This window comes from Coregonus lavaretus (genome assembly GCF_964263955.1).
Source record: "Coregonus lavaretus genome assembly, chromosome: 3".
Taxonomy (NCBI): domain Eukaryota; kingdom Metazoa; phylum Chordata; class Actinopteri; order Salmoniformes; family Salmonidae; genus Coregonus; species Coregonus lavaretus.
The window spans coordinates 4,942,252-4,963,402 of record NC_139990.1 but is presented as its reverse complement, the minus strand read 5'-3'; the positions used below and the strand labels follow the sequence as shown (position 1 = coordinate 4,963,402).

At 43.6% G+C, this 21,151-nt stretch overlaps 1 protein-coding gene across 1 annotated transcript in view; it reads left to right on the top strand.

The window, feature by feature from the left end:
- Nucleotides 1-21,151, top strand: part of LOC311126079 (cyclin-dependent kinase 6-like) — an 85,834-nt gene that overhangs the window by 11,756 nt on the left and 52,927 nt on the right. The window contains exon 4 of the mRNA XM_084158474.1: nt 20,117-20,284. Within this exon, the coding sequence (XP_084014600.1) occupies nt 20,117-20,284 (168 nt within the window). The remainder of the gene's footprint in view (nt 1-20,116; nt 20,285-21,151) is intronic.

Genomic DNA, 21,151 nt, shown 5'->3' with positions numbered 1-21,151 from the left:
TTAGTCTTTCCCGCTTGACAGTTAGTCTCTATTTATGAAACTCTTTCCCTCTTGACAGTTAGTATCTATTTATTAAACTATTTCCCTCTTGACAGTTAGTCTCTATTTATTAGTCTTTCCCTCTTGACAGTTAGTCTCTATTCATGAAACTCTTTCCCGCTTGACAGTTAGTCTCTATTTATGAAACTCTTTCCCTTTTGACAGTTAGTCTCTATTTATTAAACTATTTCCCTCTTGACAGTTAGTCTATTTATTAAACTCTTTCCCTCTTGACAGTTAGTTTCTATTTATGAAACTCTTTCCCTCTTGACAGTTAGTCTCTATTTATGAAACTATTTCCCTCTTGACTGTTAGTCTCTATTTATGAAACGATTTCCCGCTTGACAGTTAGTCTCTATTTATGAAACTCTTTCCCTCATGGCAGTTAGTCTCTATTTATTAAACTCTTTCCCTCTTGACAGTTAGTCTCTATTTATTAGTCTTTCCCTCTTGACAGTTAGTCTCTATTCATGAAACTCTTTCCCGCTTGACAGTTAGTCTCTATTTATGAAACTCTTTCCCTCTTGACAGTTAGTCTCTATTTATTAAACTATTTCCCTCTTGACAGTTAGTCTATTTATTAAACTATTTCCCTCTTGACAGTTAGTCTCTATTTATTAATCTTTCCCTCTTGACAGTTAGTCTCTATTCATGAAACTCTTTCCCTCTTGACAGTTAGTCTCTATTTATGAAACTCTTTCCCTCTTGACAGTTAGTCTCTATTTATGAAACTCTTTCCATTTTGACAGTTAGTCTCTATTTATGAAACTCTTTCCCTCTTGACAGTTAGTCTCTATTTATTAAACTCTTTCCCTCTTGACAGTTAGTCTCTATTTATTAGTATTTCCCTCTTGACAGTTAGTCTCTATTTATGAAACTCTTTCCCTCTTGACAGTTAGTCTCTATTTATTAAACTATTTCCCTTTTGACAGTTAGTCTCTATTTATTAAACTCTATCCCTCTTGACAGTTAGTCTCTATTTATTAGTCTTTCCCGCTTGACAGTTAGTCTCTATTTATGAAACTCTTTCCCTCTTGACAGTTAGTATCTATTTATTAAACTCTTTCCCTCTTGACAGTTAGTCTCTATTTATTAGTCTTTTCCTCTTGACAGTTAGTCTCTATTCATGAAACTCTTTCCCGCTTGACAGTTAGTCTCTATTTATGAAACTCTTTCCCTCTTGACAGTTAGTCTCTATTTATTAAACTATTTCCCTCTTGACAGTTAGTATATTTATTAAACTCTTTCCCTCTTGTATGTTAGTCTCTATTTATTAAACTCTTTCCCTCTTGACAGTTAGTCTCTATTTATTAAACTCTTTCCCTCTTGACAATTAGTCTCTATTTATGAAACTCTTTCCCTCTTGACAGTTAGTCTCTATGAAACTATTTCCCTCTTGACAGTTAGTCTCTATTTATTAGTCTTTCCCTCTTGACAGTTAGTCTCTATTCATGAAACTATTTCCCTCTTGACAGTTAGTCTCTATTTATTAAACTCTTTCCCTCTTGACAGTTAGTCTCTATTTATTAGTATTTCCCTCTTGACAGTTAGTCTCTATTTATGAAACTCTTTCCCTCTTGACAGTTAGTCTCTATTTATTAAACTCTTTCCCTTTAGACAGTTAGTCTCTATTTATAAAACTCTTTCCCTCTTGACAGTTAGTCTCTATTTATTAAACTATTTCCCTCTTGACAGTTAGTCTCTATTTATTAGTCTTTTCCTCTTGACAGTTAGTCTCTATTTATTAAACTCTTTCCCTCTTGACAGTTAGTCTCTATTTATTAGTATTTCCCTCTTGACAGTTAGTCTCTATTTATTAAACTCTTTCCCTCTTGACAGTTAGTCTCTATTTATGAAACTCTTTCCCTCTTGACAGTTAGTCTCTATTTATGAAACTCTTTCCCTCTTGACAGTTAGTCTCTATTTATTAGTCTTTCCCGCTTGACAGTTAGTCTATATTTATGAAACTCTTTCCCCCATGGCAGTAAGTCTATTTATTAAACTCTTTCCCTCTTGACAGTTAGTATCTATTTATTAAACTCTTTCCCTCTTGACAGTTAGTCTCTATTTATTTAACTCTTTCCCTCTTGACAGTTAGTCTCTATTTATGAAACTCTTTCCCTCTTGACAGTTAGTCTCTATTTATGAAACTCTTTCCCTCGTGACAGTTAGTCTCTATTTATGAAACTCTTTCCCTCTTGACAGTTAGTCTATATTTATGAAACTCTTTCCCTCTTGACAGTTAGTCTCTATTTATTAAACTCTTTCCCCTTTGACAGTTAGTCTCTATTTATTAAACTCTTTCCCTCTTGACAGTTAGTCTCTATTTATTAAACTATTTCCCTCTTGACAGTTAGTCTCTATTTATGAAACTCTTTCCCTCTTGACAGTTAGTCTCTATTTATTAAACTATTTCCCTCTTGACAGTTAGTCTCTATTTATTAGTCTTTCCCGCTTGACAGTTAGTCTCTATTTATGAAACTCTTTCCCTCTTGACAGTTAGTCTCTATTTATTAAACTCTTTCCCTCTTGACAGTTAGTATCTATTTATTAAACTCTTTCCCTCTTGACAGTTAGTCTCTATTTATAAAAATATTTCCCTCTTGACAGTTAGTCTCTATTTATGAAACTCTTTCCCTCTTGACAGTTAGTCTCTATTCATGAAACTCTTTCCCTCATGACAGTTAGTCTCTATTTATGAAACTATTTCCCTCTTGACAGTTAGTCTCTATTTATTAGTCTTTCCATCTTGACAGTTAGTCTCTATTTATTAAACTCTTTCCCTCTTGACAGTTAGTCTCTATTTATTAAACTCTTTCCCTCTTGACAGTTAGTCTCTATTTATTAGTCTTTCCCTCTTGACAGTTAGTCTCTATTTATGAAACTCTTTCCCTCTTGACAGTTAGTCTCTATTTATTAGTCTTTCCCTCTTGACAGTTAGTCTCTATTTATGAAACTCTTTCCCTCATGACAGTTAGTCTCTATTTATGAAACTCTTTCCCTCTTGACAGTTAGTCTCTCTCTATTTATTAAACTCTTTCCCTTTTGACAGTTAGTCTCTATTTATGAAACTCTTTCCCTCTTGACAGTTAGTCTCTCTCTATTTATTCAACTCTTTCCCCACACACCTCTCTTACAAATCTATGATAATATTTTATATTTCTCTGACCTCAGTGTCTGGGGATATTGCCTATAAAGGATTGGAGAAGTAGATGTAGGTATCACTCTTATTCTTTGGAGGCCTCTGACTGACTCAAGTATCAAATTGAAAACAGAGAAGTTTGCTGCAGTAACTGCCGATGAACTGGCAGCACCTTAGGGGCTATTCTTACAGTATGTCAAAGTTTAGTGCCCATGTTACGTGAGTTTTCAATAGATATTTGATATGCAAGGATTCCCTTGTTACATTTTGTTCCCCTGGGGAATCTTTTTTGGCACTTCACCTATCCACGTTCAACACTTAATCTGCCGGGCCTTGCTACCCCCTTACTACGCCAATGGGCAGCCATTTTGACTGCAACATTCTAACAGTCTAATAAATACATTTCATATATGGGGCGGCAGGTAGTTTAGTGGTTAAGAGCGTTGTGCCAGTAACCGAAAGGTCGCTGGTTCTAATCCCCGAGCCGACTAGTTGAAAAATCTGTCGATGTGCCCTTGAGCAAGGCACTTAACCCTAATTGCTCATGTAAGTCGCTCTGGATAAGAGCGTCTGCTAAATGACTAAAATGTAAATATAAAATATATGCTTTCGGAAAAAATCATCCTTTAACCATGGCAAGGTGACTGGGAATATTGCAAAATACTAACAGTGTAGCTACTCACTCCGCAAGGCAATTAAACTGGCAAAACATCAGTATAGAGACAAAGTGGAGTCGCAATTCAACGGCTCAGACACGAAACACATGTGGCAGGGTCTACAGACAATCACAGACTACAAAAGGAAAACAAGCCAAGTCGCCGACACCGACGTCTCGCTTCCAGACAAGCTAAACACCTTCTTCACCCGCTTTGAGTATAACACAGTGCCATCGACGCGGCCCGCTACCAAGGACTGTGGCCTCTCCTTCTCCGTGGCCGATGTGAGTAAGATGTTTAAGCATGTTAATCCCCGCAAGGCTGCCGGCCCAGAAGGCATCCCTAGCCGCGTCCTCAGTTCATGCGCAGACCAGCTGGCTGGTGTGTTTACAAACATATTCAATCTCTCCCTTTCCCAGTCCCTTTCCCATGTCCCCACATGCTTCAAGATGGCCACCATTGTTCCTGTACCCAGGAAAGCAAAGGTAACTGAACTAAATGACTATCGCCCCGTAGCACTCACCTATGTCATCATGAAGTGCTTTGAGAATCGTCAAGGATCATATCAATAGATCCACAGACGATGCAATCGCCATCACACTGCACACTGCCCTATCCCATCTGGACAAGAGGAATACCTATGTAAGAATGCTGTTCATTGACTATAGCTCAGCATTCAGCACCATAGTACCCTCCAAGCTCATCATTAAGCTTGAGGCCCGGGGTCTGAACCCCGCCCTGTGCAACTGGTTCCTGGACTTCCTGACGGGCCGCCCCCAGGTGGTGAAGGTAGGAAATAACATCTCCACTTCGCTGATCCTCAACACTGGGGCCCCACAAGGGTGCGTGCTCAGCCTCCTCCTGTACTCCCTGTTCACCCATGACAGCGTGGCCAAGCACGCCTCCAACTCAATCATCAAGTTTGCAGATGACACAACAGTAGTAGGCTTCATTACCAACAATGACGAGACAGCCTACAGGGAGGAGGTGAGGGCTCTGGGAGTGTGGTGCCAGGAAAAAAACCTCTCACTCAACGTCAACAAAACAAAGGAGATGATTGTGGACTTCAGGAAACAGCAGAGGGTGCACCCCCCTATCCACATCGACAGGACCACAGTGGAGAAGGTGGAAAGCTTCAAGTTCCTTGGCGTACACATCACTGACAATCTGAAATGGTCCACCCACGCAGACAGAGTGGTGAAGAAGGCGCAACAGAGCCTCTTCAACCTCAGGAGGCTGAAGAAAGTTTGTTTGGCACCTAAAACCCTCAGAAACTTTTACAGATACACAATTGAAAGCATCCTGTCGGGCTGTATCACCACCTGGTACAGCAACTGCACCGCCCGCAACCACAGGGCTCTCCAGAGGGTGGTGCGGTCTGCCGAACACATTACCGGGGGAAAACTACCCGCCCTCCAGGACACCTACAGCACCCGATGTCACAGGAAGGCCAAAAAGATCATCAAGGACATCAACTACCCGAGCCACTGCCTGTTCACCCAGCTATCATCCAGGAGGCGAGGTCAGTACAGGTGCATCAAAGCTGGTACCGAGAGAATGAAAAACAGCTTCTATCTCAAGGCCATCAGACTGTTAAATAGCCATCACTAGCACATTAGAGGCTGCTGCTGCCTATTGAAATCACTGGCCACTTTAAGAAATAGAACACCAGTCACTTTAATATTGTTTACATATCTTGCACTACTCATCTCACACTGTATTCTAAAGTATTCTACTGTATCTAAGTCCATGCCGCTCTGTCATTGCTTGTCCATATACAGTGGGGAGAACAAGTATTTGATACACTGCCGAATTTGCAGGTTTTCCTACTTACAAAGCATGTAGAGGTCTGTAATTTCTATCATAGGTACACTTCAACTGTGAGAGAAGGAATCTAAAACAAAAATCCAGAAAATCACATTGTATGATTTTTAAGTAATTAATTTGCATTATATTGCATGACATAAGTATTTGATCACCTACCAACCAGTAAGAATTACCATACACAAAAAAAAAAAAAATGTATGCACGCATGACTGTAAGTCGCTTTGGATAAAAGCGTCTGCTAAATGGCATATTATTTATTTATTTAAGAATTCCGGCTCTCACAGACCTGTTAGTTTTTCTTTAAGAAGCCCTCCTGTTCTCCACTCATTACCTGTATTAACTGCACCTGTTTGAACTCGTTACCTGTATAAAAGACACCTGTCCACACACTCAATCAAACAGACACCAACCTCTCCACAATGGCCAAGACCAGAGAGCTGTGTAAGGACATCAGGGATAAAATTGTAGACCTGCACAAGGCTGGGATGGGCTACAGGACAATAGGCAAGCAGCTTGGTGAGAAGGCAACAACTGTTGGCGCAATTATTAGAAAATGGAAGAAGTTCAAGATGACGGTCAATCACCCTCGGTCTGGGGCTCCATGCAAGATCTCACCTCGTGGGGCATCAATGATCATGAGGAAGGTGAGGGATCAGCCCAGAACTACACGGCAGGACCTGGTCAATGACCTGAAGAGAGCTGGGACCACAGTCTCAAAGAAAACCATTAGTAACACACTACGGCGTCATGGATTAAAATCCTGCAGCGCACGCAAGGTCCCCCTGCTCAAGCCAGCGCATGTCCAGGCCTGTCTGAAGTTTGCCAATGACCATCTGGATGATCCAGAGGAGGAATGGGAGAAGGTCATGTGGTCTGATGAGACAAAAATAGAGCTTTTTGGTCTAAACTCCACTCGCCGTGTTTGGAGGAAGAAGAAGGATGAGTACAATCCCAAGAACACCATCCCAACCGTGAAGCATGTAGGTGGAAACATCATTCTTTGGGGATGCTTTTCTGCAAAGGGGACAGGACAACTGCACCGTATTGAGGGGAGGATGGATGGGGCCATGTATCGCGAGATCTTGGCCAACAACCTCCTTCCCTCAGTAAGAGCATTGAAGATGTGGCTGGGTCTTCCAGCATGACAACGACCCGAAACACACAGCCAGGGCAACTAAGGAGTGGCTCCGTAAGAAGCATCTCAAGGTCCTGGAGTGGCCTAGTCAGTCTCCAGACCTGAACCCAATAGAAAATCTTTGGAGGGAGCTGAAAGTCCGTATTGCCCAGCGACAGCCCCGAAACCTGAAGGATCTGGAGAAGGTCTGTATGGAGGAGTGGGCCAAAATCCCTGCTGCAGTGTGTGCAAACCTGGTCAAGACCTACAGGAAACGTATGATCTCTGTAATTGCAAACAAAGGTTTCTGTACCAAATATTAAGTTCTGCTTTTCTGATGTATCAAATACTTATGTCATGCAATAGAATGCAAATTAATTACTTAAAAATCATACAATGAGATTTTCTGGATTTTTGTTTTAGATTCCGTCTCTCACAGTTGAAGTGTACCTATGATAAAAAAATTACAGACCTCTACATGCTTTGTAAGTAGGAAAACCTGCAAAATCAGCAGTGTATCAAATACTTGTTCTCCCCACTGTATGTGTATATTCTTAAATTCCATTCCTTACTTAGATTTGTGTGTATTGGGTATATGTTGTGAAATTGTTAGATATTTCTTGTTAGATATTACTGCACTGTCAGAGCTAGAAGCACAAGTGTTTCGCTACACCCGCAATAACATCTACTAAACACGTGTATGTGACAAATCAAATTTGATTTGATTTGTATTTAAAATAACACAATAGCATTTTCATTAGTTTATGTTATTGTAGGCGATCTGCAGCCACTTACTCAAATCAAATCAAATTGTATTTGCCACATAAACCGAATACAGCAGGTGTAGACCTTACAGTGAAATGCTTACTTACAAGCCCTTAACCAACAATGCAGTTTTTAAGAAAATAAAACAGGTCAGGGACAAAGTTGTGGAGAAGTACAGATCAGGGTTGGGTTATAAAAAAATATCAGAAACTTTGAACATCCCACAGAGCACCATTAAATCCATTATTAAAAAATGGAAATAATATGGCACCACAACAAACCTGCCAAGAGAGGGCCGCCCACCAAAACTCACGGACCAGGCAAGGAGGGCATTAATCAGAGAGGCATCAAAGAGACCAAAGATAACCCTGAAGGAGCTGCAAAGCTCCACAGCGGAGATTGGAGTATCAGTCCATAGGGACACTTTAAGCTGTACACTCCACAGAGCTGGGCTTTACGGAACAGTGGGCAGAAAAAAGCCATTGCTTAAAGAAAAAAATAAGCAAACACGTTTTTTGTTCGCCAAAAGGCATGTGGGAGACTCCCCAAACATATGGAAGAAGGTACTCTGGTCAGATGAGACTAAAATTGAGCTTTTTGGCCATCAAGGAAAACGCTATGTCTGGCGCAAACCCAACACCTCTCATTACCCCGAGAACACCATCCCCACATTGAAGCATGGTGGTGGCAGCATCATGCTGTGGGGATGTTTTTCATCAGCAGGGACTGGGAAACTGGTCAGAATTGAAGGAATGATGGATGCCGCTGAATATAGGGAAATTCTTGATTGAAACCTGTTTCACTCATCCAGAGATTTGAGACTGGGACAGAGGTTCACCTTCCAGCAGGACAATGACCCTAAGCTAACTGCTAAAGCAACACTTGAGTGGTTTATGGGGAAACATTTACATGTCTTGCTATGGCCTGGTCAAAGCCCAGACCTCAATCCAATTGAGAATCTGTGGTATGACTTAAAGATTGCTGTACACCAGCGGAACCCATCCAACTTGAAGGAGCTGGAGCAGTTTTGCCTTGAAGAATGGGCAAAAATCCCAGTGGCTGGATGTGCCAAGCTTATAGAGACATATCCCAAGAGACTTGCAGCTGTAATTGCTGCAAACGGTGGCTCTACAAAGTATTGACTTTGGGGGGGTGAATAGTTATGCACGCTCAAGGTTTCTGTTTTTTAGTCTTATCTCTTGTTTGTTTCAAAGTGGTAGGCATGTTGTGTAAATCAAATGATACAAACCCCCAAAAAATCAATTTTAATTCCAGGTTGTAAGGTAACAAAATAGGAAAAATGCCAAGGGGGGTGAATACTTTCGCAAGCCACTGAAGATAAGTAAAAAATAAAAAATAGCAAATAATAAAAGATCAGCAGTAAAATAAAATAACAGTAGGGAGGCGATATACAGGGGGTACCGGTACAGAATCAATGTGCGGGGGCACATGTTAGTCGAGGTAATTGAGGTAATATGTACAGGTGGGTAGAGTTAAAGTGACTGCATAAATAATAAACTGAGTAGCAGCAGCGTAAAAGAGGGGGTTGGGGTGGGGGGGCAATGCAAATAGTCTGGGTAGCCATGATTAGCTGTTCAGGAGTCGTATGGCTTGTGGGTAGAAGCTGTTAAGAAGACTTTTGGACCTAGACTTGGAGCTCTGGTACCGCTTGCCATGCGGTAGCAGAGAGAACAGTCTATGACTAGGGTGGCTGGAGTCTTTGACAATTTGTAGGGCCTTCCTCTGACACCGCCTGGTATAGAGGTCCTGGATGGCAGGAAGCTTGGTCCCAGTGATGTGCTGGGCTGTACGCACTACCCTCTGTAGTGCCTTGAGGTCGGAGGCCGAGCAGTTGCCATACCAGGCGGTGATGCAACCAGTCAGGATGCTCTCGATGGTGCAGCTGTAGAACTTGTTGAGGATCTGAGGGCCCATGCCAAATCTTTTCAGTCTCCTGAGGGGGAATAGGCTTTGTCGTGCCCTCTTCATGACTGTCTTGGTGAGTTTGGACCATGATGTTTGTTGGTGATGTGGACACCAAGGAACTTGAAGCTCTCAACCTGTTCCACTACAGCCCTGTCGATGAGAATGTGGGCGTGCTCAGTCCTCTTTTTGTCCCTGTAGTCCACAATCATCTCCTTTGTCTTGTTCATGTTGAGGGAGAGGTTGTTATCCTGTCACCACACGGCCAGGTCTCTGACCTCCTCCCTATAGGCTGTCTCATCGTTGTCAGTGATCAGGACTACCACTGTTGTGTCGTCGGCAAACATAATGATGGTGTTGGAGTCGCGCCTGGCCATGCAGTCATAGGTGAGCAGGGAGTACAGGAGGGGACTGAGCACGCACCCCTGAGGGGCCCCCGTGTTGAGGATCAGCGTGGCAGATGTGTTGTTACCTACCCTTACCACCTGGGGGCGGCCCGTCAGGAAGTCCAGGATCCAGTTGCATAGGGAGGTGTTTAGTCCCAGGGTCCTTAGCTTAGTGATGAGCTTTGAGGGCACTATGGTGTTGAACGCTGAGCTGTAGTCAATGAATAGCATTCTCACGTAGGTGTTCCGCTTGTCCAGGTGGGAAAGGGCAGTGTGGAGTGTAATAGAGATTGCATCATCTGTGGATCTGTTGGGGCGGTATGCAAATTGGAGTAGGTCTAGAGTTTCTGGGATAATGGTGTTGATATGAGCCATGACCAGCCTTTCAAAGCACTTCATGGCTTCAGACGTGAGTGCTACGGTCTGGTAGTCATTTAGGCAGGTTATCTTAGTGTTCTTGGGCACAGGGACCATGTTGGTCTGCTTGAAACATGTTGGTATTATAGACTCAGTCAGGGACATATTGAAAATGTCAGTGAAGACACTTGCCAGTTGGTCAGCGCATGCTCGGAGTACACGTCCTGGTAATCCGTCTGCAATCGCTGGAGAACAAACTGGACGAGCTCCGTTTAAGACTATCCTGTCAACAGGACACTAAGAACTGTAATATACTATGCTTTTCGAAGTCTTGGCTGATCAAGGACATGGATAATTCTGCTCGCCTGAGTTAGAATACCTCATGATAAGCTGTAGACCATACCAAGAGAGTTTTCATCTATATTTTTCGTAGAAGTCTATTTACCACTACAAACTGATGCTGGCACTAAGACCGCACTCAATGAGCTGTATAGGGCCATAAGCATACAAAAAAATGCTCATTCAGAGGCGGTGCTCCTAGTGATTTTAATGCAGGAAAACAAATCCGTTTTACCTCATTTTTTCCAGCATGTCACTTGTGCAACTAGAGGGGAAAAAAACTCTAGATCACCTTTACTCCATACACATAGACACATACAAAGCTCTCTCTCGCCCTCCATTTGGCAAATCTGACCATAACTCTATCCCCTTGATTCCTGCTTACAAGCAAAATATCAAACAGGGAGTACCAGTGACGCGCTCAATACGGAAGTGGCCCAATGAAGCGGATGCTAAGCTACAGGACTGTTTTGCTAGCGCAGACTGGAATATGTTCCGGGATTCATCCAATGGCATTGAGGACTTTACCACATCAGTCACCGGCTTCATTAATAAGTGCATTGATGACGTCGTCCCCACAGTGATAGTACGTACATATCCCAACCAGAAGCCATGGATTACAGGCAACATCCTCACTGAGCTAAAGGCTAGAGCTGCTGCTTTCAAGAAGCAGGACACATTAATCCAGACGCTTATAAGAAGTCCTGCTATGCCCTCCGACGAACCATCAATCAGGCAAAGCATCAATACAGCACTAAGATCGAATCCTACTACACCGGCTCTGACACTCGTCGGATGTGGCAGGACTTGCAAACTATCACGGATTACAAAGGGAAACCCAGCCGAGAGCTGCCCAGTAAAGCGAGCCTACCCGACGAGCTAAATGCCTTCTATGCTCGCTTCGAGGCAAACAACATTAAACCATGTGTGATAGCACCAGCTGACTGTGTGAAACATGCATGAGAGCATCATCTGTTCCGGATGACTGTGTGATCACGCCCTCCGTAGCCGATGTGAGTAAGACCTTTAAACAGGTTAACATTCACAAGGCCTCCGGGCAGACGGATTACCAGGACGCGTACTCAGAGCATGCACTGACCAGCTGGCAAGTGTATTCACTCAGTGGCGTGTATTCATGGTTGCCGAGGGAAGCCAGGTTTCCCAACATTTTGTACTACAAAAACACATAGCAAATAATAATATATTTCGTCTCTCTGTGTTTCATAGTTTTCCTTCTATTCTTAAGAGGCTGAATGTATTTCACCAGAGAAGTATCCGAGCAAGCGAAACAGCGCCCCCCTCTCTCTCTTTATGTATAGGCCATCTATCTGATGCTGGTCAAAAAGAGTATGACATTGTTGCGACCCGTAGCATTGAATGCAAGGGCAGCCAGTGAGCATTTGGCCTCCCTTGATAAAAAAAGTATAAAATAATAGCCAATCAGTGTTGAGCTAAACTGAGTGAGCTCAACTGTGAATGGTCCTGGCGCACCAAAAAAAAGTGTCAAGGGAAGCCAGTTTAGATTTGGCTTCACTCCTATCAAATCCCATTGAGAGCAACTGTACGTAATTGACAGAAACAACTTGAATTTTGCATCTCGTTGTGTTGTTGTCCTCCGGTGGCTGGCTAGCTAGCTAAAATTGGCCCTTTCCTAAATTAGCCATGGATGGAGATAGGGATTTGGACTTGTGGTTTTACTTAATTCTCCGTACTGGCCAAGGATTATAACGGCGATTCTGATCCAACTGTAAAAATTCATACATTGTGCCCCTGGCTGAGAGGATGAAAGGTCAATATGTAGCTAGATGTAGTAGGCTAATGTTAACTAGCTAACGTTGCCCATGAAAGGAAGTTAGGCTAGCGAGCAAGCATTTTAGCCAGGTAGCCTAGGACAACAAAAAATAAATGCATATACTGTATGACAAAGTCAAAGACCGTTTCATCAACATGAAAGAGAGGATGATGTCATTGGCGTTTCTCTACAAGTAGGGTGAGTCAACATGTTCTTTTCTACTTGCACGAACGAACGCACGCACACACACACACAGAAATCAGAACCATGGACAGCCACATCATATTTAGCTTACGTTGATTGGATTTAATCATTTTTGGTATCTTTTAGTTGTCACTGACTTAAGCATAAGGGATTTGGTGATGTTGAAATGTTTTAGTTGAAATGGTGCTGGAATAGTGGAGTCAGCTCCTGTTTTCTTTGCAACTTGCGGTAAATCTCCATGGTTCTAAATCAATAGTTGTTTAGTAGTCAGAAAATGTCGGAAACATTCACTTGGTTGACCATGCTGTAGGTCATGTTACATGCAATATGCTTTGTGGAATTCACCGGACAGAGGTTGCTCTCCGGTTTTCTGATGAAACAAAGTTTTGGTTGAATTTATTCTGCCATTGTGTTTTCTTATTGTCTCAGCCTTAGGCCAATATATACTATATATACAAAAGTATGTGGACACTCCTTCAAATTAGTGGATTCGGCTATTACAGCCACACCTGTTGCTGACAGGTGTATAAAATCGAGTACACCGCCATGCAATCTCCATAAACAAACATTGGCACTATCATAGGATGCCACCTTTCCAACAAGTCAGTTGGTCAAATTTCTGCCCTGCTAGAGCTGCCCCGGTCAACTGTAAGTGCTGTTATTGTGAAGTGGAAACGTCTAGGAGCAACAACGGCTCAGCCACGAAGTGGTAGGCCACACAAGCTCACAGAACTGGACCGCCGAGTGATGAAAAATCGCGTAAGAAATCGTGTAAAAATCACCTGTCTTCGGTTGCAACACTCACTACCGAGTTCCAAACTGCCTCCAGAAGCAACAACAGCACAAGAACTGTTCGTCTTGAGCTTCATGAAATGGGTTTCCATGGCCGAGCAGCCGCACACAAACCTAAGATCACCATGCGCAATACCAAGCGCTGGCTGGAGTGGTGTAAAGCTCGCCGCCATTGTGACCAGCCTTTCAAAGTGCTTTGAAAGGCTGGTCATGGCTCACATCAATACCATCATCCCAGACACCCTGGACCCACTCCAATTCGCATACCGCCCAAACAGATCCACAGATGACGCAATCTTTATTGCACTCCACACTGCCCTTTCTTACCTGGACAAAAGGAACACCTACGTGAGAATGCTGTTCATAGACTACAGCACAGCGTTAAACACCATATTGCCCTCCAAGCTCATCACTAAGCTAAGGTCCCTGGGACTGAAGACTGGATCCTGGACTGCTTAGTCACCTCCTGTACTCCCTGTTCACCCACAGCTGCGTGGCCGCGCACGACTCCAACACCATCATCAATTTTGCCGATGACACAACGGTGGTGGGCCTGATCACTAACAGTGATGAGACAGCCTATAGGGTGGAGGTCAGAGACCTGGCAGTGTGGTGCCAGGACAACAACCTCTCCCTCTATGTGGGCAAGACAAAGGAGCTGATCGTGGACTACAGGAAACGGAGGGCCGAACACGCCTCCATTCACATCGACAGGGCTGTAGTGGAGTGGGTTGAAAGATTCAAGTTCCTCGGTGTCCACATCGCTATAGACCCAACAGTTGTAAAGGGCCCTCAGATCCTCAAAAAGTTATACAGCTGCACCATTGAGAGCATCTTGACTGGCTGTATCACCGCTTGGTATGGCAACTGCTTGGCATCCGACCGCAAGGCTCTACAGAGGGTAGTGCGTATGGCCCAGTACATCACTGGGACCGAACTCCCTGCCATCCAGGACCTCTATACCAGGCGGTGTCAGAGGAAAGCCCTAAAGACTGTCAAAGACTCCAGCCACCCAAGTCATAGACTGTTCTCTCTGCTACCACCCCCAAGCCATAAGACTCCTAAATAGTTAACTAAAAAGCTATCAGGACTATCTACACTAACTCTTTTTGACTCTATGCACACACACTGGACTCTACCCACACACCCACACATACTTACACTGACACTCAAACACACACACACACTCCCACACTCATCACATACGCTGCTGCTACTGTCTATTATCTATCCTGTTGACTAGTCACTTTACCCCTACCTATATGTACATATCTACCTTAAGTTTCTCATACCCCTGCACATTGACTCGGTACTGGTACCCCGTGTATATAGCCAAGCTATCATTGCTCATTGTGTATTTATTCCTTGTGTTATTATTTTTTATATTATTTTATGATTGTATTTTGCATTCTTGGGAAGGGCCTGTAAGTAAGCATTTCACTGTTAGTCTACACCTGTTGTTTACGAAGCATGTGACAATTAAAATGTGATTTTATTTTATTTTAGCTAAAATGAACCCTGTGTTAGTATTCCCATATATGTCAATTTAGCTTTGAAAATGCAGCTGTTTTGGTGGATTAGCCAAAAATGCATGATCAAGTCGACTGGATATGTATTTTTGAAGCATGCTTTACCATCAAGGCATACTCAGCCAAACCAAATAGACTCCAAAGCAAGCATGGAAAACCACTTGTTGAGTGGGAGTGAGATCTCTCCCATTCATTCTCAACATCCAAACAGCAGCTGGAGCGATGAGGGACAATGGATAACGATCAAGTACAAGATGACAGCGGCACCGTCCCTTTTATTTCCATGACAGTGGACACTGCACAGTAACACCCCCCCCCCCCCCCCCAACCCCAAAACACTGCCCCCCCCAACTACTTAATTTACACACCAGATTGCACACCATCCCTCCACCCCCCCCAATGCCCAGCCCACCCCTTGCCCAGACTGTCCATCCACTCCTCCTGCCCCCTTTCAGACCTCCAGTCAGACCCACCGTATGGTAATTGATCAAAGAGACTCCGGGAATCAAATGAGCTGGAAGGACATCAAGCAGCCGGTCTCTGTCCCCTAGCCTCCCCCAGCCTTGGGGAGTGCGGCTGGGCTAACGCTGGGCTCTGTGCCTCTCTACCCCCTCCTCCACCCCCAGATCCCCCATCCTTCCCCGTCTCCAGGCCTGGCCCTATAAAAGCCCGGTTAATGAAGCATTACACTAACTGGCAGATGTCCTGTATTGTGACACGGCTACAAAAAAACAATATGGCTGCATCTTGCATATTAGCATGACAAAAGGGGGTGCACTAGGGGATGACATGTTTTGACTGCTTTTTCTCTAGGCTACTTTTTTTCTTTCTTTCTTGGGTACACTTCTTTTTTGGGCTTGATTTTTTATTGGAAGAGTTGCTTGCCTTGTGTTTCCTAGCCAGCTATCGCTGGTCGAGTTGCTGTCATAGACAGTTGGGGTGTTGGGCAACGTGTTGCTCAGTGTCACCTCCTGTCACATTGGTTTGCATCAGGTCAGGTGTTTTCTCATACCATCTGCAGACTGGAGACTAGATATTAATGTCAGTCTGATTGTTTGACATTTTCTCCAGTCCTACAAACTATTCACTGTTATCAAAAACTAAAATGTATTAACTCTTGACAAGCAACTGCATCATTCATCTTCACCTGCATCATCTGCTACTGTATGACTGTTATGAATGAACTGAAGCAGGGAAGAGGAGATGGAGTGCCAAGGGGAGCATGGTTGTTGTTTGTCCTCAAGTCACACTTTTGAGATAATTGGGGTTTTGTAGAAAATGCTGTTGAAAGGAAACATGTCGCAAATGGCTATTTAAAGCAAACAGAGAGGAACTCATTGGGGTGATGCCATTGTGTCAACCCCCTAAATAACTGCCTCTGCCCCTGTCTGTTGGCCTGCTAGGTTATGGATGGACGGATATGCAAAAAAGAAGGCCTGTTTACTGTCTCTGGCTGGCCTGCACAGGGGACCCTCACACACACCACAACGCGCACACACACACACACACACACACACACACACACACACACACACACACACACACACACACACAGAGAGACTCTGCCCTGTCTCTTCTCTCACACACAGACACACATACAGGGTCCTGTCCCTATTCCGTGCAGAGGCACCAGCCCCCTCCCCTCAGCCCTGGTCAGCCCCGCGCCGTTTGGAAATGTTTTCTGCTTGAGTGTGCAGACCATTGTTTCACCTCTTTTAATCACTCACCAGCTGCTAGGGTCAGAGAATGGAGCCCCACGCGGGCCCAGGTCCATGTCACTTGTGAGGTCTTGGCGACGGGTTTCGGGGGGGGGGGGGGGGGGCGCACCGCCGCCTGCTGCAACCCCAGCAGCAGGCCGATTCATGTCGCAACTGTGAGAGAGACCCTCTTTCTCTCCCTCTCTCTTTCTTTTTTAATCTTCCCCCATCTCTCTGTCTCTATCACTCAAACAGCCCCCACCGCCACTATCACCCTCAGTTCAGACCTTATGTTGTTGTGCAAGTTCCACCAGAGAGAGGAAATGGCCGTTGAGCCCTTTCAGTTTAGCCCTTCTCTCAGACTCTTTCTTTCTTTCTCTCTTGCTCTCTTTTTTACCTTTCTTTCTCTCTCCCTGGACTGAGTGCTTGTGGGCATTAGGGCCACTGTGGGACCGTTCCTGGCTGCAGCTTGAAAGAGTGGATCAAACCTCCTCATCTCCAGTCAAGCCAGCTGCAGGGAGAGAGGGAGGAAAGCAGAGAGAAGCCCACCACCAACAGATTAAGGCTGCACCCTATTCCCTATGTAGTGCACTACTTTTGACCAGGGCCCACAGATCAGAACTACACCCTCACAGCAACATGTCTTTCCTGCTCTGCTCTCCCTCCGCAGTCGTGTCAGTTATCAACATCTGCCACACTAAGGCTTTAAAGGGACACGTTCTCTTTTTTTTCCTAGTCGATAGGCTGCTGCACTGCATACAAGGCCTCAGTGATTTTCGCTTCACTCTGTGGGAATTTTCATTTAGGTTTTCAGTGTTCTGAGGCCCGTTGGCTGATTTAGAAGAGAAGTAAATTATGTTTCTTAAAGAATGTTGCTCTTACTATCGTTACCTTCCAGTTTACAGTGATGTGCATACTGTACACACATGATGATGAAGATAGTGAATTGGTCTCCAGAGTGGCGCAGTGGTCTAAGGCACTGCATCTCAGTGCTTGAGGCGTCACTACAGACCCCCTGGTTCCATTCCAGGCTGTATCACAACCGGCCGTGATTGGGAGTCCAATAGGGCGGCGCACAATTGGCCCAGCGTCGTCTGGGTTTGGCCGGTGTAGGCCGTCATTGTAAATAAGAATTTGTTCTTAACTGACTTGCCTAGTTAAATAAAGGTCAAATAAAAAATTGCATTAGTATTGGGGGATCCATCCAACACCAATGTGTAGCAACCAAACACAGATTTTAAAATGTGTCTTGTATCCGTAAAGTGACGACAAACTGTCAGAGTGTCCATGTGTCATGTTGTACCTGTTAAGACTGTGTTGGAGTGTCCATGTGTCATGTTGTACCTGTTAAGACTGTGTTGGAGTGTCCATGTGTCATGTTGTACCTGTTAAGACTGTGTTGGAGTGTCCATGTGTCATGTTGTACCTGTTAAGACTGTGTTGGAGTGTCCATGTGTCATGTTGTACCTGTTAAGACTGTGTTGGAGTGTCCATGTGTCATGTTGTACCTGTTAATACTGTGTTGGAGTGTCCATGTGTCATGTTGTACCTGTTAATACTGTGTTGGAGTGTCCATGTGTCATGTTAAGTCTGTGTCCATGTGTCCATGTGTCATGTTAAGACTGTGTTGGAGTGTCCATGTGTCATGTTAAGTCTGTGTCCATGTGTCCATGTGTCATGTTGTACCTGTTAAGACTGTAGCTGTTTTCGAATACCCATACTAACATACTGTATACTACATACTTAATGAGTATATAATACACACTATATACTATTAGTTAATTTTAGTATACTGTAAACCAACGGTATCCTTTCTGTTGAGTGTACTAGCGCGTCAACCGTCTACCAGAAGTTGATACTGTTGCTATGCAACTTCTTGCTAGCTTGTTAGGATAGCAAACAAATTACTATCTAGACATCTTACGACTTCATTAACAATGTCCATTGAGAATGCACAACGACTATACCACTTAGCTAAGCTAAGAATAACGTGAATAATCAAGTCAATAAACGTTGGGTAGTTAGTTAGATAGCATATATGTCATGTCTCCTCCCGTTGCTCCCCTCCGGCGCTCTGATTCGCCGGTCTACTGAGCCACCGGTCTGAGCGCACCACCTCGGCAACACCGGAATGGAAACCCAACGCACCCTAATCACCTCCAGCGCACCTGAACCTCATCATCTCATCACCACCCCTATATAGCCCTGGACTGTTCAGTGTTGTGTTGTGTGTGATTGTTAGTGTCTTGTCGTGTACTCGCTCTTTGTTGTTCTCTTGCTCAGTGTTAAGTAAACCTTTACATTGTTCAGTCTTGCGTCTGCGTCCTGCCTCTTCGTATCCTCAGTACTCGTCACAATATAGTTAATATACTGGCAAGTTCGATGTATTAGTAGCCAACTAACGTTAGGTAGCTAGCTAACATACCGGTACATACAAGCAACTGCTGTAATGATATGCTATGCGATTCGTAAGGCTAGCGTAGCTAACAAATTGTCAGCCAACAGAACGTGTAACGTAACTTATTTGAAAAGTCATTACTTTATTACATTGCTCAACATTTTCTTAATATTTGTCATAATTAGTTAAAGCAATTAATTTGTATCCGCTCTCGTCAGACTTCCGCTGTATATTTCCCGCCATTTTCTTTAAATCTGAAAATGTTGTGAAACGACGCCCATTTTCTGAAGAATTGCATTATGGGCCCTAAAAGCACAGAAATAGCGTCCACTGCTAGTATACTTCGTATTTTGGCGAATGTAGTACGACATCCGTGAACTTTTTGCATACTAACTATATTCATACTATGACCAATAAGCATACTACATTCTCAAATTATGTCACAAATAGGATGGTTAGTGCTGTTAGTATGAGCATTCGAACTCAGCTTGTGTCTGAGTGTCCATGTGCCATGTTGTACCTATTAATACTGTGTTGGAGTGTCCATGTGTCATGTTGTACCTATTAATACTGTGTTGGAGTGTCCATGTGTCATGTTGTACCTATTAATACTGTGTTGGAGTGTCCATGTGTCATGTTGTACCTATTAATACTGTGTTGGAGTGTCCATGTGTCATGTTGTACCTATTAATACTGTGTTGGAGTGTCCATGTGTCATGTTGTACCTGTTAATACTGTGTTGGAGTGTCCATGTGTCATGTTGTACCTATTAATACTGTGTTGGAGTGTCCATGTGTCATGTTGTACCTGCTAATACTGTGTTGGAGTGTCCATGTGTCATGTTGTACCTGTTAATACTGTGTTGGAGTGTCCATGTGTCATGTTGTACCTGTTAATACTGTGTTGGAGTGTCCATGTGTCATGTTGTACCTGTTAATACTGTGTTGGAGTGTCCATGTGTCATGTTGTACCTGTTAATACTGTGTTGGAGTGTCCATGTGTCATGTTGTACCTGTTAAGACTGTGTTGGAGTGTCCATGTGTCATGTTGTCCAATTTGTAAGTCGCTCTGGATAAGAGCGTCTGCTAAATGATGTAAATGTAATGTTGTACATGTTAAGACTGTGTCTGAGTGTCCATGTGTGTTGTCCTAACAGGATATGATGTACCAGCTGCTGCAGGGACTGGACTTCCTGCACTCACACCGTGTGGTTCACCGGGACCTGAAACCCCAGAACATCCTGGTCACCAGCGGAGGACAGATCAAACTGGCCGATTTCGGCCTCGCCAGGATATACAGCTTTCAGATGGCCCTGACCTCCGTGGTGAGAACCTTACTGTTATAAACCTGTTATAACCTCTTATAAACTGTCATAACGCCAAGGATATACAGCTTTCAGATGGCTCTGACCTCCGTGGTGAGAACCTTACTGTTATAAACCTGTTATAACCTCTTATAAACTGTCATAACACCAAGGATATACAGCTTTCAGATGGCTCTGACCTCCGTGGTGAGAACCTTACTGTTATAAACCTGTTATAATAACGTGAATAATCAAGTCAATAAACGTTGGGTAGTTAGTTAGATAGCATATATAGTCCCGTGTAGCTCAGTTGGTAGAGCATGGCGCTTGCAACGCCAGGGTTGTGGGTTCGATTCCCACGGGGGGCCAGTATGAAAAATATAAAATTATGCACTCACTAACTGTAAGTCGCTCTGGATAAGAGCGTCTGCTAAATGACTAAAATGTAAACTGTTATAACGATATACAGATTTTAGATAGAACTGACCTCTGTGGTGAGAACCATACTTTTATCAACTATAACATAAACTCTTAAAACACCCAATACTGATTATGTACTGAGTAGAGACTATGCTTGACCAGGATATTAGTGCTGAGTGATTAGTGCTTTTTGAGGTTGGTTCGGTTTCAGTTCAATTATTTAAAAAAGAATCACGGTTTTCAATGTCGGTTTCAATAATTATTTTCACATTAAATGCGCTATGCATTGTGTGCATTGAATGCTGTGACAACACAGAATAAAACATGTCATTAAAGTCCCATGATGGTAGTGACTGCACATTACTGCTTATCGCTTATTAACCATCCTAATACACCGTCTCTGACGCTCGTCGGATGTGGCAGGGCTCGCAAACTATTACGAACTACAAAGGGAAACCCAACCGCGAG